This window comes from Saimiri boliviensis, chromosome 12, assembly GCF_048565385.1.
Source record: "Saimiri boliviensis isolate mSaiBol1 chromosome 12, mSaiBol1.pri, whole genome shotgun sequence".
Classification (NCBI taxonomy): Eukaryota; Metazoa; Chordata; class Mammalia; order Primates; family Cebidae; genus Saimiri; species Saimiri boliviensis.
The window spans coordinates 21,003,593-21,021,697 of record NC_133460.1 but is presented as its reverse complement, the minus strand read 5'-3'; the positions used below and the strand labels follow the sequence as shown (position 1 = coordinate 21,021,697).

The window sequence follows — 18,105 nt, the reverse complement described above, 5'->3', positions numbered from 1 at the left end:
AATTAATAGTTTTCCATTTTAGACTCAAAACTCTGGACCAGACAGTGCTGATCTTGATTATCTGAGATGAAAAAAATATCCTTTATCTGTGTTATTTGATTTCATAGCTATTAGCCACATGTGGTTTCTGAGCACTTGAAATGTGACTAGCTAGATGCAACTGGGGAACTACATTTTAAATCTCATTAATTTTAATTAAGTTAAAGTAGCCTCCTGTGGCCAGTGGCTTCTATATTAAGCAATGCAGCTCTAAGCAATGTGAACAGGAGAATGCCAATATTATCTACATTTAACCACAGAAAAGTAAATGTACAGCTAACAGAAATGAGCAGAAGAGATAAAGGAAAGCCTCTATCTTCATGTCCCCAAGTGATAAGAATTTAGACTGGAAGCTGCGGCTCACGCCTGTAATCCCAGTATTTTTGGAGGCTGAGGCAAGGAGGATTGCTTGAGCCTAGGAGTTCAAGACCAGCCTAGGCAACATAATGAGATCCCTGTCTCTACAAAAAAATTTAACAATTAGCTGGGTATGGTGGTGCACATGTAGTCCCAACTACTCAAGAGGCTGAGGTGGGAGGATCACTTGAGCCCAGAAGCCAGCTGAGATCAGGCCACTGCACTCTAACAGTCTAGCCTGGGCAAAAGAGTGAGACTCTGTCTCAAAAACAAACAAGCAAACAAACAAAAAACCCAAGCAAACAAAAAACAAACATAGATATATAAATAAAGTAACAAAAGCAACTTTAGTTTGTTACAAAGAACCAGAAGAGAGGGATTTAACTGACCTGCAAGGTGGGATGGCTAGAGCGGGGCCAGTGTGTCAAGCACTCATGTATGATTATGCCAGGCAAAATGGATACATGAAGAAATAGAATTATAGCATCTCCATGTGGTAATAGAAAAAAAAAAAAAGGAATAACAGAATTAGCCCACTCTTTAGGAATGTGGACCCACTGGTAGAATTCAGAGCAGAAAAAGTTAAAAGCATTAGAAGTGGTCTCTTTCTGAGACCATGGCTCTGCGAGGAGAGGGCAGACTTCTCATTGTTCATGACAAACACTTCTGTGCTTGTAATATGCATTAGCTAAGGAAACAGCACTTTTCCTTTTTTCTTTTTTTGGAGATAAGGTCTTGCTCTGTCACCTAGGCTGGAATGCAGTGTCTCGATCTCGGCCCACTGCAACCTCTGCCTCCTGGCCCCACAAGGCGCTGGGATTACAGGCGTGGGCCACCGTGCCTGGCCTGGTGCTTCTCAATGAATAAATAAGTATGTAAACTTCTCTTTTCTGACCAGATGGAAATTACCCAGAAGAAGAGGGTGGTGTGACTTGTCAGTCCTTTTTGTTGGCAGCACTGTGGATGGGAAGAAAGGGGTCCCTGGCCCCAAGCAAGCCCCAATTTTGTGGCCCTGGAGGATGAGAAGGGGTAATTACGTGTCAAAGAAAAACACAGCCAGACAGTAGCAACAGTGGTGAAAACAGATTTTACTCAGTAAGTACTTGCAGCAGGGGAAACAGCTGAGCTCCATTCTGATTTGTGCAGAGGTGATTTGGGGATTTAATTAATTAATTGGTTTTTTGGGATAGGGTCTCGCCCTGTCACCCAGGCTTGTGACTGTATCTGTTGCTCAGATGGGGCAGTGGCACAATCACGGCTTGCTGTAGCCTTGAACTCCAGGCTCAAGCAATCCTCCTCCCTCTGACTCCTGAGTTAGCTGGGACCACAGGCATTTGCCACCACGCCTGGCTAATTTTTTTTTTTTTTTTTTTTTTTGAGGCAGAGTCTCACCCTGTTGCCCAGGCTGGGTAGTGGCACAATCTTGGCTCACAGCAACCTCCACCTCCCAGGTTCACATGATTCTCCTACCTCAGTCTCCCAAGTAGCTGGGACTACAGTTCCGAGTAGCTGGGACTACTAGCCACCAGGCCCAGCTAGTTTTTTTTTTTTTTTTAATTAGTTTCACCATGTTGGCCAGGCTGATCTCAAACTCCTGACCTCAGGTGATCCTCTTGCATTTGGCCTCCCAAAATGCTGGGATTACAGGCATGAGCCACCACACCGGCCTGGCTAATTTTTAAATTTTTTATAGATTACAGGCCTGAGCCACCGCACTGGGGCCTCTCTCTTATCAGGTAGTCCTTATCAGGCGTTGACTGTGGGCCTCTCACACTGTCTAACAACCCTCCCAGGAACTTTGAAGAATACTATTATTATTCCTATTTCACAAATGAAGAAACTAAAACAGAGAGATTAAATGCCTGACCCAGGGCCATCTAGATGGCAGGCTACGCAGGCGGGAGTCAAACTCAGGTATCCCCGCATCCCTCATCCTGCTTCTGTGGCCTCCCTGCCCCCTGGGCTTCTCCTGGCCCCTGTCTACCTTGAAGTAGGAACAGCCCCTCAAAGACCTGCAGGGAGCTGGGCACTGTGGCTCATGTCTGTAATCCCAGCACTTTGGGAGGCTGGGGTGAGTGAATCACCTGAGGTCAGGAGTTCAAGACCAGCCTGACCAACATGGAGAAACCCCGTCTCTACTAAAAATACAGAAATTAGCCAGGCATGATGGTGGGCACCTGTAATCCCAGCTACTCAGGAGGCTGAGGCAGGAGAATCGCTTGAGAACCCCAGAGGCAGAGGTTGCAGTGAGCCAAGATCGAGACACTGCACTCCAGCCTGGGCAACAGACATTCCATCTCAAAAAAAAAAAAAAAAAAAAAAAGGGCTGGGTGCGGTGGCTCACGCCTGTAATCCCAGCACTTTGGGAGGCCGAGGCGGGTGGATCATGAGGTCAAAAGATCGAGACCATCCTGATCAACATAGTGAAACCCTGTCTCTACTAAAAGTACAAAAAATTAGCTGGGCATGGTGGCATGTGCCTGTAATCCCAGCTACTCAGGAGGCTGAGGCAGGAGAATTGCCTGAACCCAGGAGGCGGAGGTTGTGGTGAGCCGAGATCGCGCCATTGCACTCCAGCCTGGTAACAAGAGCGAAACTCTGTCTCAAAAAAAAAAAAAAGAAAAAGAAAAAAAAAAAAGAGAGAGAGAGAGCTGTAGGAGGAACTGGGGCCTGGGGTGGCAAAACTATTATCTCAGGAGAAGCAGGCAAACCTCTGGTGACCGCTGATGACCTGAAGGCTGGGTAGGCAGGCCCTTCACATCAGCTCTAGGCACACCCAGCCTCCCTGTCCCTGGCCTCACCACGCCCTTCTCTGCTCTCCACCCTTTGGTCTCCTTGCCTTTGTCCACAGTTCTGCAGCCTGACACCCTCTTCCTTCTCTCAACCAGAGAAGTCTGCAAACATCATCCAGTGCATACTGTGTATCAAGCACTTCCTGGGTGTTGGAGCCCCGTGCAAGCACACACGCATAGCCATGAGGCCACGGGGCTGGCATTCCAGGTGGGGAGAGCGACAGAAGCAAAATAAGAAGGTCCATTACAGAGTTAGAAGACAAGAAGTGCCATGCAGAGAAAGCAAGGAGAGGGGTTACAGTCCAGACGGAGGGGGTTAGGAGGTTTACCTGAGCCTAGTGGGAGGTTCACTTGAGCCTAGGAGTTTGAATTCAGTCTGGGCAACAAAGCAAGACCCCATCTGTATAAAAAATTTTTAAATTAGGCCAGGCATGGTGGCTCATGCCTGTAATCCCAGCACCTTGGGAGGTCGAGGAGCATGGATCACTTGAGCTCAGGAGTTCGAGACCAGTCTGGCCAACATGGTGAAACCCTGTCTCAATTAAAAATACAAAAAATTAGCCCGGCGTGGTGGTACGTGCCTGTAATCCCAGCTACTCAGGAGACTGAGGCAGGAGAGTTGCTGTAACCCAACAGGAGGAGGTTGCAGTGAGCCGAGTGATCCACAGCACTCCAGCCTGCGAGACAGAGTGAGAACCCCCATCTCAAAAAACAAAAAAACAAAAAAACAAAAAAAAACAACTTCCAGGCTCATCTCTTACTTTCCCTGGCTCAGCCGTGGAATCAGCTGCTTCCCAAGGAACCCTTGTTCCTTCAAGGGGAGTGATACTTATTTATTTATTTATATATTTATCGAGACAGAATCTTGCTCTGCTGCCCATGCTGAAGTGCAATGGTGTGATCTTGGCTCACTGCAACTTCTACCTCCGGAATTCAAGGGATTCTTCTGCCTCAGCTTCCCAAGTAGCTGGGATTACAGGTGACTGCCACCACACTCGGCTAATTTTTGTATTTTTTTTTTTTTTTTGAGATGGAGTTTCCCTCTTGTTACCCAGGCTGGAGTGCAATGGCGCGATCTCGGCTCACCGCAACCTCCGCCTCCTGGGTTCAGGCAATTCTCCTGCCTCAGCCTCCTGAGTAGCTGGGATTACAGGCACGCACCACCATGCCCAGCTAATGTTTTGTATTTTCAGTAGAGACGGGGTTTCACCATGTTTACCAGGATGGTCTCGATCTCTTGACCTTGTGATCCACCCGCCTCGGCCTCCCAAAGTGCTGGGATTACAGGCTTGAGCCACCGCGCCCGGCCTAATTTTTGTATTTTTAAAGTAGAGATGGGGTTTCACTATGTTGGTCAGGCTGGTCTCAAATTCCTGACGTCAAGTGATCCACCCGCCTCAGCCTCCCAAAGTTTTGGGATTACAGGTGTGAGCCACTGCACCCGGCCGAGTAGTATTTAGAAGCCAAGATCTGGATGTCAGTTGGCTGAGTCCATTTTGAAGGTAGAAACAGTAGAATTTGCAGATAGATTGGATATGGGGTATAAGAGAAGGAGAGGAGTCCCTATTCCCTTTAGGTTTTTATTTTAATTGTTTAATTTTTAAAAAGTAGAGACAGAGTTTTGCTATGTTGCTCAAGCTGGTTTCAAACTCCTGAGCTTAAGCAATCTACCTGCTGTGGCCTCTCAAAATGCTAGGATTATAGGTGTGAGACGCTACACCCAGCATAGCTATCTATCTATCTATCTATCTATCTTTCCATCTATCTATCTATCTATGTATCTATTTATTTATTTTTGGGACAGGGTCTCGATTTGTTGTCCAGGCTGGAGTGCAGTGGCAGGATCTTGGCTCACTGCAGCCTCTACCTCCCGGGTACAAATGATTCTCGTGGCTCAGCCTCCTGAGTAGCTGGGATTACAGTCGTGTGCCACCACACCCAGCTAAGTTTTGAATTTTTAGTAGAGACGGGGTTTTACCATGTTGGCCAGGCTGGTCTTGAACATCTGACCTCAAATGATCTGCCTGTCTCGGCCTTCCAAATTGCTGGGGTTTTACAGACGTGAGCCACTGTGTCCGGCCAACCTAAGAGGTCTTTATCCTTGGCCTTTGGCCCTTAGACAGACTTGGCTTTGCGTCTCATCTCTAGCACTTACTGATTGTATGAGTCTGGCCAAATCTCTCAATGGTTTTATTTTTCAGATTCGGTTCTCAGTTTCTTCACCTGCAAAATAAGGGTAGTGATACGTGTTTCACAGCGCTGTCCAGAGGAATCGATGCTCTGTGAATGGAAAGCACTTGGTGCTGAGGCTGGCCCATTCAAAATGCCTCGGGCAGGTGGCTTAGCCTCTCTACACCTTGGCTTCCTCACTCATAAAATAGCCTTGCTCGCCGGGTGCAGTGGCTCAAGCCTGTAATCTCAGCACTTTGGGAGGCCGAGGCGGGTGGATCACGAGGTCAAGAGATCGAGACCATCCTGGTCAACATGGTGAAACCCTGTCTCTACTGAAAATACAAAAACTTAGCTGGGCATGGTGGCTCGTGCCTATAATCCCAGCTACTCAAGAGGCTGAGGCAGGAGAATTGCCTGAACCCAGGAGGCGGAGGTTGCGGTGAGCCGAGATCGCGCCATTGCACTCCAGCCTGGGTAACAAGAGCGAAACTCCGACTCAAAAAAAAATAGCCTTGCTCTGGGGAGCCGCTGGGGTCGAACACAGAGATCCTTTGGTGCTGTGCCTGGAAGATGGCGAGAATCAGTCCGTGACTGCTGCAATCAAAGTCTTCCAAGTGTTGCCTTTTTTTTTTTTTTTTTTTGGTTGGTGTTTCACTCCGCCTCCCAAGTAGCTGGGATTACAGGCATCCGTCACATGCCCAGCTAATTTTTGTATTTTTAGTAGAGAAGGGGTTTCGCCATGTTAGTCCGACTGGTCTCGAACTCCTGACCTCAGGTGAACACCCACCTCAGCCTCCCAAAGTGCTGGGATTACAGGCATGAGTCACCGTGCCTGGCCCATTTCTATTTTCTAGAATGAAAAAAATGTAGGCTAGGGGCAGTGGCTCATGCCTGTAATCCCAGCACATTGGGAGGCCAAGGTGGGTGGATCACTTGAGCCCAAGAGTTCAAGACCAGCTGGGCAACATAGCAAAATATTAGCTGGGTGTGGTAGCTACTTGGAAGGTTGAGGCAGGAGAATCACTTGAACCCAGGAGGTGGAGGTTGCAGTAAGCTGAGATCATGCCACTGCACTCCAGCCTAGGCAACTGTCTCAAAACAACAACAACAACAACAAAAAAAACCAAACATAATTTCCAATTACTTTGCAGCCAGTTATTCTTATCTATTTGCAATAGTAGAAGATTGAAACAACTTCCTAGCTGTCTGACAGTAGAATGGTTTCTTTTCTTTTTCTTTTTTGGTAGAGAGGAGGGTCTCACTGTGTGGCCAGGCAAGGCTTGAACTCCTGGCCTCAAGTGATCCTCCCGCCTCTGGAGGCAGGAGGTAGGGTACAGTCCCAGACTCAAAGCACTGGGATTACAGGTGTGAACCACTGCATGCGTCTGGTTTCCTTCCTTCCTTCCTTCCTTCTCTCCTTCCCTTTCACTCTACCTCTTTCTTTTCCTCTTTTTTCTGTCTTGTTAAAGCAGAAATGCATAATAATTGTAGTAAAATAAACTAGGATATTTACTGCAGCACTGTTAGTAATAATGAAATGTTGGAAAACAATCTGATGCTCATCACTAGGGAATACTTAAATTATAGTATATTTCTGGCCGGGCACAGTGGTTCACACCTGCAATCCCAGCACTTTGGGAGGCTGATGGGGGCGGATCACGAGGCCAGGAGATTGAGACCATCCTGGCTAACATGGTGAAATCCCGTCTCTACTAAAAATACAAAAAATTAGCCGGGCATAATGGCACACACCTGTAGTCTCAGCTACTTGGGAGACTGAGGCAGGAGAATCACTTGAACTCGGGAGTTGGAGGTTGTAGTAAGCCAAGATTGTGCCACTGACTTTAGCCTGGGTGACAGAGCGAGACTCTGTCTCAAAAAAAAAAAATTATAGTGTGTTACTTGGAATATTATGCAACTGTTATATGTGTGTGTGCGTGTGTTCCCAAGCATTGTTCAGTAACAAAGGAAAAGTACGAAACACGAAAATCAATAAATACCTGCTTGTGTAGACACAGGCATTGTCAGGAATATTTATCTGGAGGTGGTGGGTATGGAGCCTTTCTATCTGTTGTCTAGGGTGCATCAAGAATGCCAGGTTGGCTGGGTGCAGTGGCTCACACCTGTAATCCCATCACTTTGGGAGCCCGAGGCTGGAGGATCACGAGGTCAGGAGTTTGAGACCAGCCTGACCAACATGATGAAATCCGGTCTCTATTTACTTAAAAAAAAAAAAAAAAAAAAAAAAAAAAAAAAGAATGCCACGTCCTGAGCACTTAAAAAAAAATTTTTTTTTTGAGATGGAGTCTCACTCTGTCACTCAGACTGGAGTGCAGTGGCACCATCTCAGCTGACTGCAACCTCCACCTCCCGGGTTCAAGTGATTTTTGTGCCTCAGCCTCCTGAGTAGCTGGGACTACAGATGCCCGCCACCATGTCCAGCTAATTTTTGTACTTTTAGTAGAGATGGGTTTTCACCATGTTGGCCAGGCTGCTCTAGAACTCCTGACCTCAGGTGATCCGCTCGCCTCAGCCTCCCAAATTGCTGGGCTTATAGGCGTGAGCTACCATGCCGGGTCTCTGAGCACTTGGTACTCAAGCCATTTCCCAGTGCTGTGCTTGCAGCAAGCTCCCCTGCGGGACACTGGGCTCACCAGGGGCCCTAGAGGAGGGGAATCTCCCACGCTCAGCGCTCTGCAGCTATGATGTCAGTCTGGGCTCTTCCATGCTGCCCCCTCAGGACTTCGCTAAAGGGAACTGATGCAAACATCACGCTGCTGTTGCTTGCTGTGAGCAATGAATTCCTGCAGCTCTCACCCAGGAGTCTCATGTGTTTGGGTCAGACAAACTCATCAGCTTGTAGATAGGACACAGTCCCATGGGCCTGTTAGAATCTTCTATCATGCACACATTGCTCTTACAATATACAAATCAGTTTTGATTCAAAAAAAACTTATTATTTTTTTTAGTGACAGGAGTTTTGCTATGTTGCCCAGGCTGGTCTCGAACTCCTGGGCTCAAAGGATCCTCCCATCTCAGCTGGGACTACAGGCTTGCAGCACCACACCCAGCACTGAATTTCGTTTTTAAAGAAAGAAAACCAAAAACATACACAAACCAAGAGTTGAAGCTTGCTCATTAGAGGAAAGTCAGGAAACGGCAACAATTCAAAGAAGAAAATCCCCCCATCCCCTACTCTCACCAATCCAAAGACAATTAGGTTAATCCCTTAGTGGATATCCTTCCAGGTGGTTTTCCATATAGATTCCCACATCTTTACTAGTCTGAAGAAATAAGATCCTAGCGTAGGAACCACCTTGGTTTAGCCAAGCCTCCCCCACTGGGGGTCTCTGTGGTGACCCCCAGCTCCCCATGATAGAATCAGGAGCTCACCAACCTGCAAAGGTTTTCACGGCCCCTAGCCGGACTGGGGGCTTCCTCTTGCCCTGCTACTTCCTGGGAGTTCTGAGGGCAGGAAATGGCACCACTCAGTTCCTGGCCTAACAGCTTCGGGACCACAAATGCAAAGGAAACCACCTTCCCCTCCCACCTCCTCCTCTGCACCCTCGAGTTCTCAGGCGCACATTCCCGCCACCCTGCCTCTGAGCCCCGCCCTCCCCAGCATCACCCCTTCCATCCCATTCCTCAGCCCAGAGCCAGGAGTCCCGATTCCAGACCCCACACTTCCCTGCCTGCCTCAGGTGAGCCCCAGACCCCCAGGCACCACTCGGGCCCCTGAAGAATGCTGTTTTTGCCCAACAGCTGTGGGAGCAGGGCGGGTGGGGCAGGATGGAGGGGTGGGTGGGTGGAGCCAGGGCCCACTTCCTTTCCCCTTGGGGCCCTGTCCGCCCCAGTCTTGCCCCAGCCTTGGGAGGTGGTGGAGTGCCCTGGCCCCAGCGCTGCGTCCTTATCAGTGGAGCCGGTAAGAGGGTGAGACTTGGTGGGGCAGGGGCCTCAGTGGGCCTGGGAATGTGCCTGAGGCTTGAAAAGACAGGGACAGGTGATGATGGTGATGATAGGAAGAGATCGGGAGCCAGTGGGTTGCTCAGGGTCAGCGAAAGCCTGGGGCGGGTGGTCACTGCTGGAGTCTGAGCTGCTGAGGCTGGAGGAAGCCTCGGGATGGGGCTGATGGGGGAACTGCCCACATCTGTTCCTCTGTCAGGACTGATAACAGTAAAAGCTAGAATGGAAAAAGCCGTTAAACCGCAGGTTGGGCCTGGCTGTTGGAGGGGACGTGGGCAGAGGGGAGGTCTGCCAAGGTGCTCTGGCAACTCCCGTGTCTTCTGTTCTCCGGCTGCCCACCTGCAGGTCCAGCTCCTGCTTGTGCCTGTTTGCCTGGATATGGCTGCGCTTCTCCTCCTCCTCGGGGTGCTGGTGGTGAGCCCAGAGGTTCTGGCGAACAGGACAGCTGTGCAGACACCCACCCCCGGAGGGTCTTCTGCTCCTTTGGTCGCTACTAGTGAGGGCCTGAGCCTCAACTCAACCGTCGACATCACTTCACTAAGTGACGCTAAAGACGACAGCACCGGGGACCAGACCTCAGCCCCACCTCCTGCAACATCCGTCAATGAGGGATCCCCTGTTGGGACTTCCTTTGGTGCCAGCGCTGTTTTCACTGTACCAGAGCCAATGACCTTGGAGAAAGTTTCTGTCAATAATTCATCAATGCCCCTGGAAACCACCAGTGCAATCAGTCACCCTCCTGCTCCCGCAACAGCAAGCTCTCTAGGATCCCACACTGTGACGGATAAAACCGTGACAACAAACTTTCCGGAAATTGTCAGTGGGACCAGGGGACCCTCTCATATCATGACAACTGACTCTCAGGAGATCTCCAATGGGACCACTGGATTCCTTGTTACCAAGCCACCTGGATCTCTGGAGAGCTCCAGTGACACCTTTGGATCTCTTGTCACCATGGCAGCTAGCTCTCTGGAGACCTCTGCTGGGACCACTCGAGCCCCTGTTACCACAGCAGCTGGCTCCCTGGAGCCCTCCAGCAGGGCCAGTGAACCCCAGGTCTCTAGTATAAAGCTATCCACGATGATGACTCCAACGACCCCCACCTACACAAGCACTGGGTCCTTCCCGCAACCAGATAAGGACTCGAGAAGCATGCTGCTGGTGGCGGTGCTTGTGGCACTGCTGGTGGTCATGGTCCTTGTGGCTCTCCTCCTGCTGTGGCGCCGGCGGCAGAAGCGGCGGACAGGGGCCCTGGTGCTGAGTGGGGGTGGCAAGCGCAATGGGGTGGTGGATGCCTGGGCTGGGCCAGCCCAGGTCCCTGAGGAGGGGGCCGTGACAGTGACCGTGGGAGGGTCTGGGGGTAACAAGGGCTCTGGGGTCCCTGATGGGGGAGGATCTGGCCAGCGGCCGACGCTCACCACTTTCTTTGGCAGACGGAAGTCACGCCAGGGCTCCCTGGCGATGGAAGAGCTGAAGTCTGGGTCAGGCCCCAGCCTCAAGGGGGAAGAGGAGCCGCTGGTGGGTGGTGAGGATGGGGCTGTGGACGCCCCCGCTCCTGATGAGCCGGAAGCTGGAGACGGGGCTGCCCCTTAGTGCTGGCGAATAGTGAGGCTGGAGGCAGGAATCCCAGCCAGCCTCCAGCACCTTCCCTCTCACCATCACTCTGCCACCTCACCCCCACGTTTCCACCTGGCACCCCATCCTCACCCAACTCTTTTTTTTTTTTTTTTGAGGTGGAGTTTCACTCTTGTTGCTCAGGCTTGAGTGCAGTGGCATGACCTCAGCTCACTGCAACCTTGCCTCCCAGGTTCAAGCGATCCTCTTGCCTTAGCCTCCAGAGTAGCTGGGATTACAGGTTCCCACCACCACACCTGGCTATTTTTTTTTTTTTTTTTTTTGTATTTTTGGTAGAGATGGGGGGTTTCACCATGTTAGACAGGCTGGTCTCGAACTCCTGACCTCAGGTGATCCACCCGCATTGGCCTCCCGAAGTGCTGAGATTACAGGCATGAGCCACCATGCCTGGCCTCCTCACCTGCATCTTCACTCCGAATTCTCATCAGGCTTCTCAGCCCAGGATTTCCTGCCGGCGTCCTCACCCAGTGCCCACAACCAGCACCTGGGCAGGGCAGGGCCGGCACAGGCTCACATCTGTGGAATGAATGACTAAATCCTCCTCAGCCACCCCTACTTCTCCCCATCGCCGCTTCCCGCTCTTTCTTGTTCTTGGAACCGGCTGCTGAGGCTCCATCCACCAAACTTACCTGACCTGTGATTTCTTCAAGGATACTCCCTTCCTCACCCCCCACCCCCCACACCCCGGGTTGACCAGAGTCTGGGAAGAAGAAGGACAGGAGAACCTGGCAAACTCCCTCCTGGGATTAACTTTGTAAAGCAGCCTTGCCCAGTATCTGCAAGGGGTATGGAAATCTGGCAGCCCCAAACTGCCTTTCGCTCTGGGCCCCAGGGGCGGCCTGGAGCATGACTAGGTGGGGCCACTGGCCTGTGGCCTCTCATCTTTCCCAAGGCACCTGGACTCTAGGCTGGCCCTGGCCCATGCAATCACACTCTCCCCACCCATGGACGGAGGCAGCCGGAGGCCTCGTGGTTTCTCCTCGGAGTTTCTGACGGGTGTAGTTCTCAGAAGCCCAGTGCCTGCGTGAATCCACTCATGGGTGTGGTTTGTGTGCAAGAGCTGAGGATTTGGCGAGGTTTGGGAGGGGTAGTGGTGAGTACAGATGGTGTGGGGGTGGGAAGTGGTGCAGAGACTGGAGAGTCAACCTGAGCGCGGGGGAAAGCAGGGACTGCTGAGCACATGTGTGCCATCTTTGCTCTGATGGGGTGGACTTAGCAGAAAATCTAACTCCGTCTGTATCCCGATACAGAACGCCAGGGTGAGCGCAGGCGCTGGTGCCTTTAATCCCAGCACTTTGGAAGGTTGATGCAGGAGGATCGCTTGAGGCCAGGAGTTTGAGCCTGCAGTGAGCTGTGATTGCACCACTGCACTCCAGCCTGGGCAACAGAGCAAGACCCTGTCTGAAAGAAACAGAAAGCCAGGCTTCACGTAAAGATCACGTGCGTGACCCAAGTGTGAGTTCTTCAACTCAGCCACAGTAATCCCTTCCTCGAGGTCTCCTTGACTGCACACATGTGCACGCGCACGAAAATAGGTAGAGGGTCGGTGTGCGAACAGAGGCGCGCAAAAACAGAGGGGTCCGCCCTGGTAGCGGAGACTGGTCTTGCTGCAGCTTCCCCACTGCACGGTTCCAGGTTTAGTTTGTCTGTGTCTCCTCTTCCATCCCAGGGGCTGAGCCCCTACCCTTGTCCAAGAGGAACCAGTGAGAGTGAGTGAAGGGAGGGGAGGAAACGGGCCCCAGAGCCAGGGACTTACCCCGTGCGGCCTGGGTGGAGAGGAGAGGACCCAACGGTGCTGCCTCTGAGACCAGCCCAGGCTACAGTCCGGGAGCACACAGGGGCCAGGGCAGTTGGTATTTCCCGAGGGCAAAGAGGAAATTTGCAAAGAGGAAGTTGTTGAGTCAGAGGGTTCGGTGGCCGAGAGCAGACAGGTTGACCTGCAGAAAGAGACTAGGGGAAGCATGTGAGCGTGACAGTCCTGCTCTGTGGCTGGACAGGAGATCGGGGAAAGGGTCAGGTGGCCGATGGGCTCGTGCAGTGGGAGAGGACAGGGAGGGAAGGGGTGGCAAAGGGGCTTGCTTGGTGGGTGGGAAGGGGTGAGCTGGGAAGGAACTGGCCTTCTACCAGCCAGGCTGGGCACCCACTGAACTGCATCTGGTGGCCTTTTCTTTTCTTTTTTGAGACAGTCTTGCTCTGCCTCCCAGGCTGGAGTGCAGTGGCGTGATCTTGGCTCACTGCAACCTCCCACCTCCCGGGTTCAATCGGTTCTCCTGCCTCAGCCTCCCGAGTCGCTGATTACAGCCTCCCGCCCTGTAGGCCTTTTCCTATTGCTGTTTGGACTCACTGCACCTGCAGAACGACAGAGGCCACGTCCAAAAATCCCTTAGAGACACTGTTGTCTTAGAACTGTCAAAATAAATGCCCCCATATCCGCTTTCAAAAATACTGTCACCGAATGCCACTGCCCTCAGCTCTGCCTTCTTTTCCTTTGACAGATGTGGTTGTTTTCTGAGCCAGGACTGGTTTCAGCTGGGTCCTGGGAGAATCCTGAAACAAAGAGGTAGGGGTCAGGAAGGCACCCAACATGGTTTTCACAGTGCAGAAAGTATCAAAATATAAGTGTTAAAAGAGAGACACAGGCTGGGTGCAGTGGCTCACACCTGTAAACCCAGCACTTTGGGAGGCCAAGGAAGGCTAATCATGAGGTCAGAAGTTCGAGACCAGCTTGACCAACATGGTGAGACCCTGTCTCTACTAAAAATACAAAAATTAGCCAGGTGTGGTGGTGCACACCTGCAATCCCAGCCACTTGGGAGGCTGAGGCAGGAGAATTGCTTGAACCTGGGAGGCGGAGGTTGCAGTGAGCCGAGATCATGCCACTGCACTCCAGCCTGGGTGACAAAGTGAGACTCTGGCTCAAAATATAAAAATGAAAATAAAAAATTAAAGAGAGGCACAAACAGTGTTATGAATGCTCCAAGGAAAACCATGTGTTCATAACTCTCAGGGGAAGCCTTCCAAGCCATGCTATGCGTGCATGTGTGTGTGTGTGTGTGTGCATGCGTGCATCTGTGTTCACACATGCATGTGTACTGCGGTAAGGAAGACTTTGAGGAAGGGATTCCAGTGGCGGAGCAGAAGGACTTGCGTTGCCCTGGGGAAAGGTTGGAAGGCTTTACCTGAGAGTGCTTCACGGCCTTTGTCATATTTACTGTTTGATTCCTTTTTAAAAAAAATTATTTTAATTTTTTTCTACAGATGAGCACCACCACATCTGGCTAATTTTTGTTTTTTGTAGAGATGAGGTTTCATCATACTGCCCTGGCTGGTCTCAAACTCCTGGGCATAAGAGATCTATCCGCCTTAGTCTCCCAAAATGCTGGGATTATAGGCATGAGCCGCTGCATCCAACCACTGCTTTATTCCTGGTGGCTGCTGTGCCTGGTATGTTGCAGATCCTCCAAGAATATGCGTTTGAATGAATGAATGAATGAGATGAGATGACGCATCAGAGACTTTTCTTTTTATTGCATTTTAGGTTTGGGGGTACATGTGAAGAACATGCAAGATTGTTGTATAAGTACACACATGGCAGTGTGATTTGCTGCCTTCCTCCCCATTACCTATACTCAGAGACTTTTCTTTTTTGAGATGAGGTTTCATTCTGTCACTCAGGCTGGAGTGCAATGGTGCAATCATAGCTCACTGCAGTCTCAACCTCCTGGGCCTTCCGAGCAGCTGGGATCACAGGCGTGCACCACCATACCAGGCTAAGTTTTTAAAAAAATGTTTAGTTTGTAGAGACAGGGTCTTGCTATGTTGCCCAGGCTGGTCTTGAACTCTTGGGCTCAAGTGATCCTTCCACCTAAGCCTCCCCAAGTGCTGGGATTATAGGTGTGAGCCACCGTGCCCAACCTTCCCTCAGAGATTTAAGGCTGGGAAGGATTTTACCAAGCTGGGAAAAGGAAAAGACATTCCCACCAGAGGGGATAGCAGGTGGAAATGCATGATTAAAAAAAAAAAGAAGGCTGGGCTCGGTGGCTCAAGCCTGTAATCCCAGCACTTTGGGAGACCGAGGCGGGTGGATCGCGAGGTCAAGAGATCGAGACCATCCTGGTCAACATGGTGAAACCCTGTCTCTACTAAAAATACAAAAAATCAGCTGGGCATGGTGGCGCATGCCTGTAATCCCAGCTACTCAGGAGGCTGAGGCAGGAGAATTGCCTGAACCCAGGAGGTGGAGGTTGCAGTGAGCTGAGATCACGCCATTGCACTCCAGCCTGGGTAACAAGAGTGAAACTCCGTCTCAAAAAAAAAGAAAAAGAAAGTAGAGCAGATCCAGTACTGTGGCTCATGCCTGTAATCCCAGAACTTTGGGAGGCCGAAGAGGGAGGATGGCTTGAGGCCAGGAGTTCAAGACCAGCCTGGGTAATATAGCGAGACCCTGTCTCTACAAAATCGTAAAAGATTAGCCAGGCGTGGTGGTGTGTAGCTCACGCCTGTAATTCCGGCACTTTGGGAGGCCAAGGTGGGCGGATCATGGGGTCAGGAGTTCAAGACCAGCTTGATCAACATGGTGAAATCCTGTCTCTTCTAAAAATACAAAAATTAGCTGGGCATGGTGGCACGTACCTTTCATCTCAGCTACTTGGGAAACTGAGGCAGGAGAAATGCTTGAACCCCAGAAGCAGAGGTTGCAGTGAGCCAAGATCGTGTCATTGCACTCCAGCCTGGGCGACAGAGCAAGACTCCGTCTTGGAAAAAAAACAAAAAAATATATAAAGTATGGTATAAGATTAAATATATCAGTTATGAAAATAATTGTAAATGGCTTATTAAACTTATAGTCACTAAAAATCATGTTTTTGAAAATTATGTAATGATTTTGGAAAATGCCAGCAATATAATGTTAAGTAAGCTACTCCTCTGTAAATACATATGATTCTAGTTTTGTAATAAAAATCCGCAAACATATATGCACTTGTAAGGAAAAAAACCCATCGCAATGTTTACCATGCTTATCTCTAAAGTGATGACTTTATGTGTAATTTTTATTTTGTTTATGTTCTCCTGTATTTTCCAAATTTCATACAATAAATATGTTACTTTTACATTATGAAAAAATAGTGGTCCAAAAGGTGTTCAAGGGAGTGGCTGGGGGTGTCTGGTTTGAGGAGAGCGATGGGGGATGAGGCTGCAGGTGGAGGTTGGAGCCATGCTGTGAAAGGTTCAAGACTTTTAATTAGGCCAGGCTCGGTGGCTCACGCCTGTAATCCCAGCACTTTGGGAGGCCTAGGTGGGCGGATCATGAGGTCAGGAGTTTGAGACCAGTCTGACCAACATGGTGAAACCCCATCTCTACTAAAAATACAAAAATTAGCTGGGCATGGTGGCACGCATCTGTAATCCCAGCTACTCAGGAAGCTGAGGCAGGAGAATTGCTTGAACCCAGGAGGAGGAGGTTGCAGTGAGCCGAGATTACGCTACTGCACTCTAGCCAGGCTGACAGAGCAAGATTTCGTTTCAAAAGAAAAAAAAAATACTGGGTTCAGTGGCTTATGCCTGTAATCCTAGCACTTTGGGAGGCCGAGGTGGGCAGATCACGAGGTCAGGAGTTCAAGACCAGGCTGGCAAACATGGTGAAACTCTGTCCCTACTAAAAACACAAAAAGTTAGCAGGACATGATGGCATGTGCCTGTAATCCCAGCTGCTTGGGAGGCTGAGGCAGGAGAATAGCTTGAACCCCGGAGGCAGAGGTTGTAATGAGCCAATGTTGTGCCACTGCACTCCAGCCTGGGTGACAGGGCAAGAGTCTGTCTCAAAAAAAAAAAAAAAAAAGAGTTTGAATTGAGTTTCTTTCTTTTCTTTTCTTTCTTTTTTTTTTAAGATGAAGTCTTGCTCTGTTGCCCAGGCTGGAGTGTAGTGGTGTGATCTTGGCTCACTGCAACCTCTGCTTCTTGGGTTCAAGCAATTCTCCTGCCTCAGCCACCCAAGGAGTTGGGATTACACGCATGAGCCACCACGCCTGGCTCACATTTTAATAGAGACGGGGTTTCACCATGTTGGCCAGGCTGGTCTCCAACTACTACTTTCAAGTGATCCACCTGCCTCGGCCTCCCAAAGTGCTGGGATTACAGGTGGGAGCCACCATGCTTGGCTGAGAGTTTGAACTGAGTTCTGGAAGTAGTGGTGAAGTCAACGCTCTTGTCTGCTCCTCTCCTCTCCTGTTCCCCAGTAGCAGTGAGTAGCATTGTTCTTTCTGGTGGGCCAGGCAAGATTCCTTAGGACCATCCTGCAGCCCCATTCTCTCCCCATTCCTGCTCCCCAGGTGCCAAGTCCAGCTGGCTCTTCTTCCCCCTGGCCCTTGCATCCCTTCCTTCTCCTCAGGCCTCATCGCACCTTACTAGGATCCTATTGACATTTCTCTTTTGATTTTCTGACCCCAATCCCTTCCACTGTCTGCTAGTGTTTGTCCGAGGGACCCTTCTAAAAGGTCACTATGGGCCAGGTGCAGTGGCTCATGCCTGTAATCCCAGCACTTTGGGAGGCCGAGGTAGGCAGATCACCTGTGGTCAGGAGTTCGACACCAGCCTGGCCAACATGGTGAAACCCCACCTCTACTGAAAATACAACAATTAGCTGGGCATGGTGGTATGCATCTGTAGTCCCAGCTACTTGGGAGGTGAGGCGGGAGAATCACTTGAACCCTGGAGGTGGAGGCTGCAGTGAGCTGAGATCATGCCATTGCACTCCAGCCTGGGCGAAAGAGGGAGATTTCGTTTCAAAAAAAGAAAAAAGGTGGGTGTGGTGGCACGCACCTGTGGTTCCAGCTACTAAGGCGGATAAGGTAGGAGCATCACTTGAGCCCAGGAGGTCCAGGCTGCAGTGAGCCATGATTGCACCACTGCACTCCAGCCTGTGTGACGCCCTGTCTCAAAATATAGTAATAATAAAATTAAAAAATAAAATCAAAGGCTGCTGTGTCTAGGTGCTATTCCTGTACCCCCAAGGCTGTCAGGTTGGAGCCCTCCTTCCTTAGCATGGCATATAAGACCCTCAGGACCTGGCCATATCTCTCCTCTGACCACCCCTGCCCAGTCAGCCATCGGTACAGACAGTCTATGCTATCCGGTCCCATCAAATTCC

At 50.3% G+C, this 18,105-nt stretch overlaps 1 protein-coding gene across 4 annotated transcripts; it reads left to right on the top strand.

Moving 5' to 3' along the window:
- The first annotated feature begins 1,470 nt into the window (after positions 1–1,470).
- SPN (sialophorin) lies at positions 1,471–16,082 on the top strand. Of its 4 annotated transcripts, none has more exons than XM_074382021.1 (2): positions 1,471–1,491; positions 9,669–16,082. In XM_074382021.1, exon 2 carries the CDS (start codon positions 9,702–9,704, stop codon positions 10,914–10,916), a length of 1,215 nt encoding a protein of 404 aa, XP_074238122.1. In that variant the 5' UTR covers positions 1,471–1,491; positions 9,669–9,701; the 3' UTR covers positions 10,917–16,082. The 4 variants fall into 4 exon arrangements, with proteins under 4 accessions (XP_074238122.1, XP_074238120.1, XP_003930133.1 ...); XM_074382019.1 differs by lacking the exon at positions 1,471–1,491 and adding an exon at positions 9,040–9,061; XM_003930084.3 differs by lacking the exon at positions 1,471–1,491 and adding an exon at positions 9,215–9,282.
- Positions 16,083–18,105: the final 2,023 nt, after the last annotated feature.

Bases quoted from the DNA above. Each gene is read 5' to 3' on its own strand.
- SPN (XM_074382021.1), top strand. From the start codon at position 9,702: ATGGCTGCGCTTCTCCTCCTCCTCGGGGTGCTGGTGGTGAGCCCAGAG.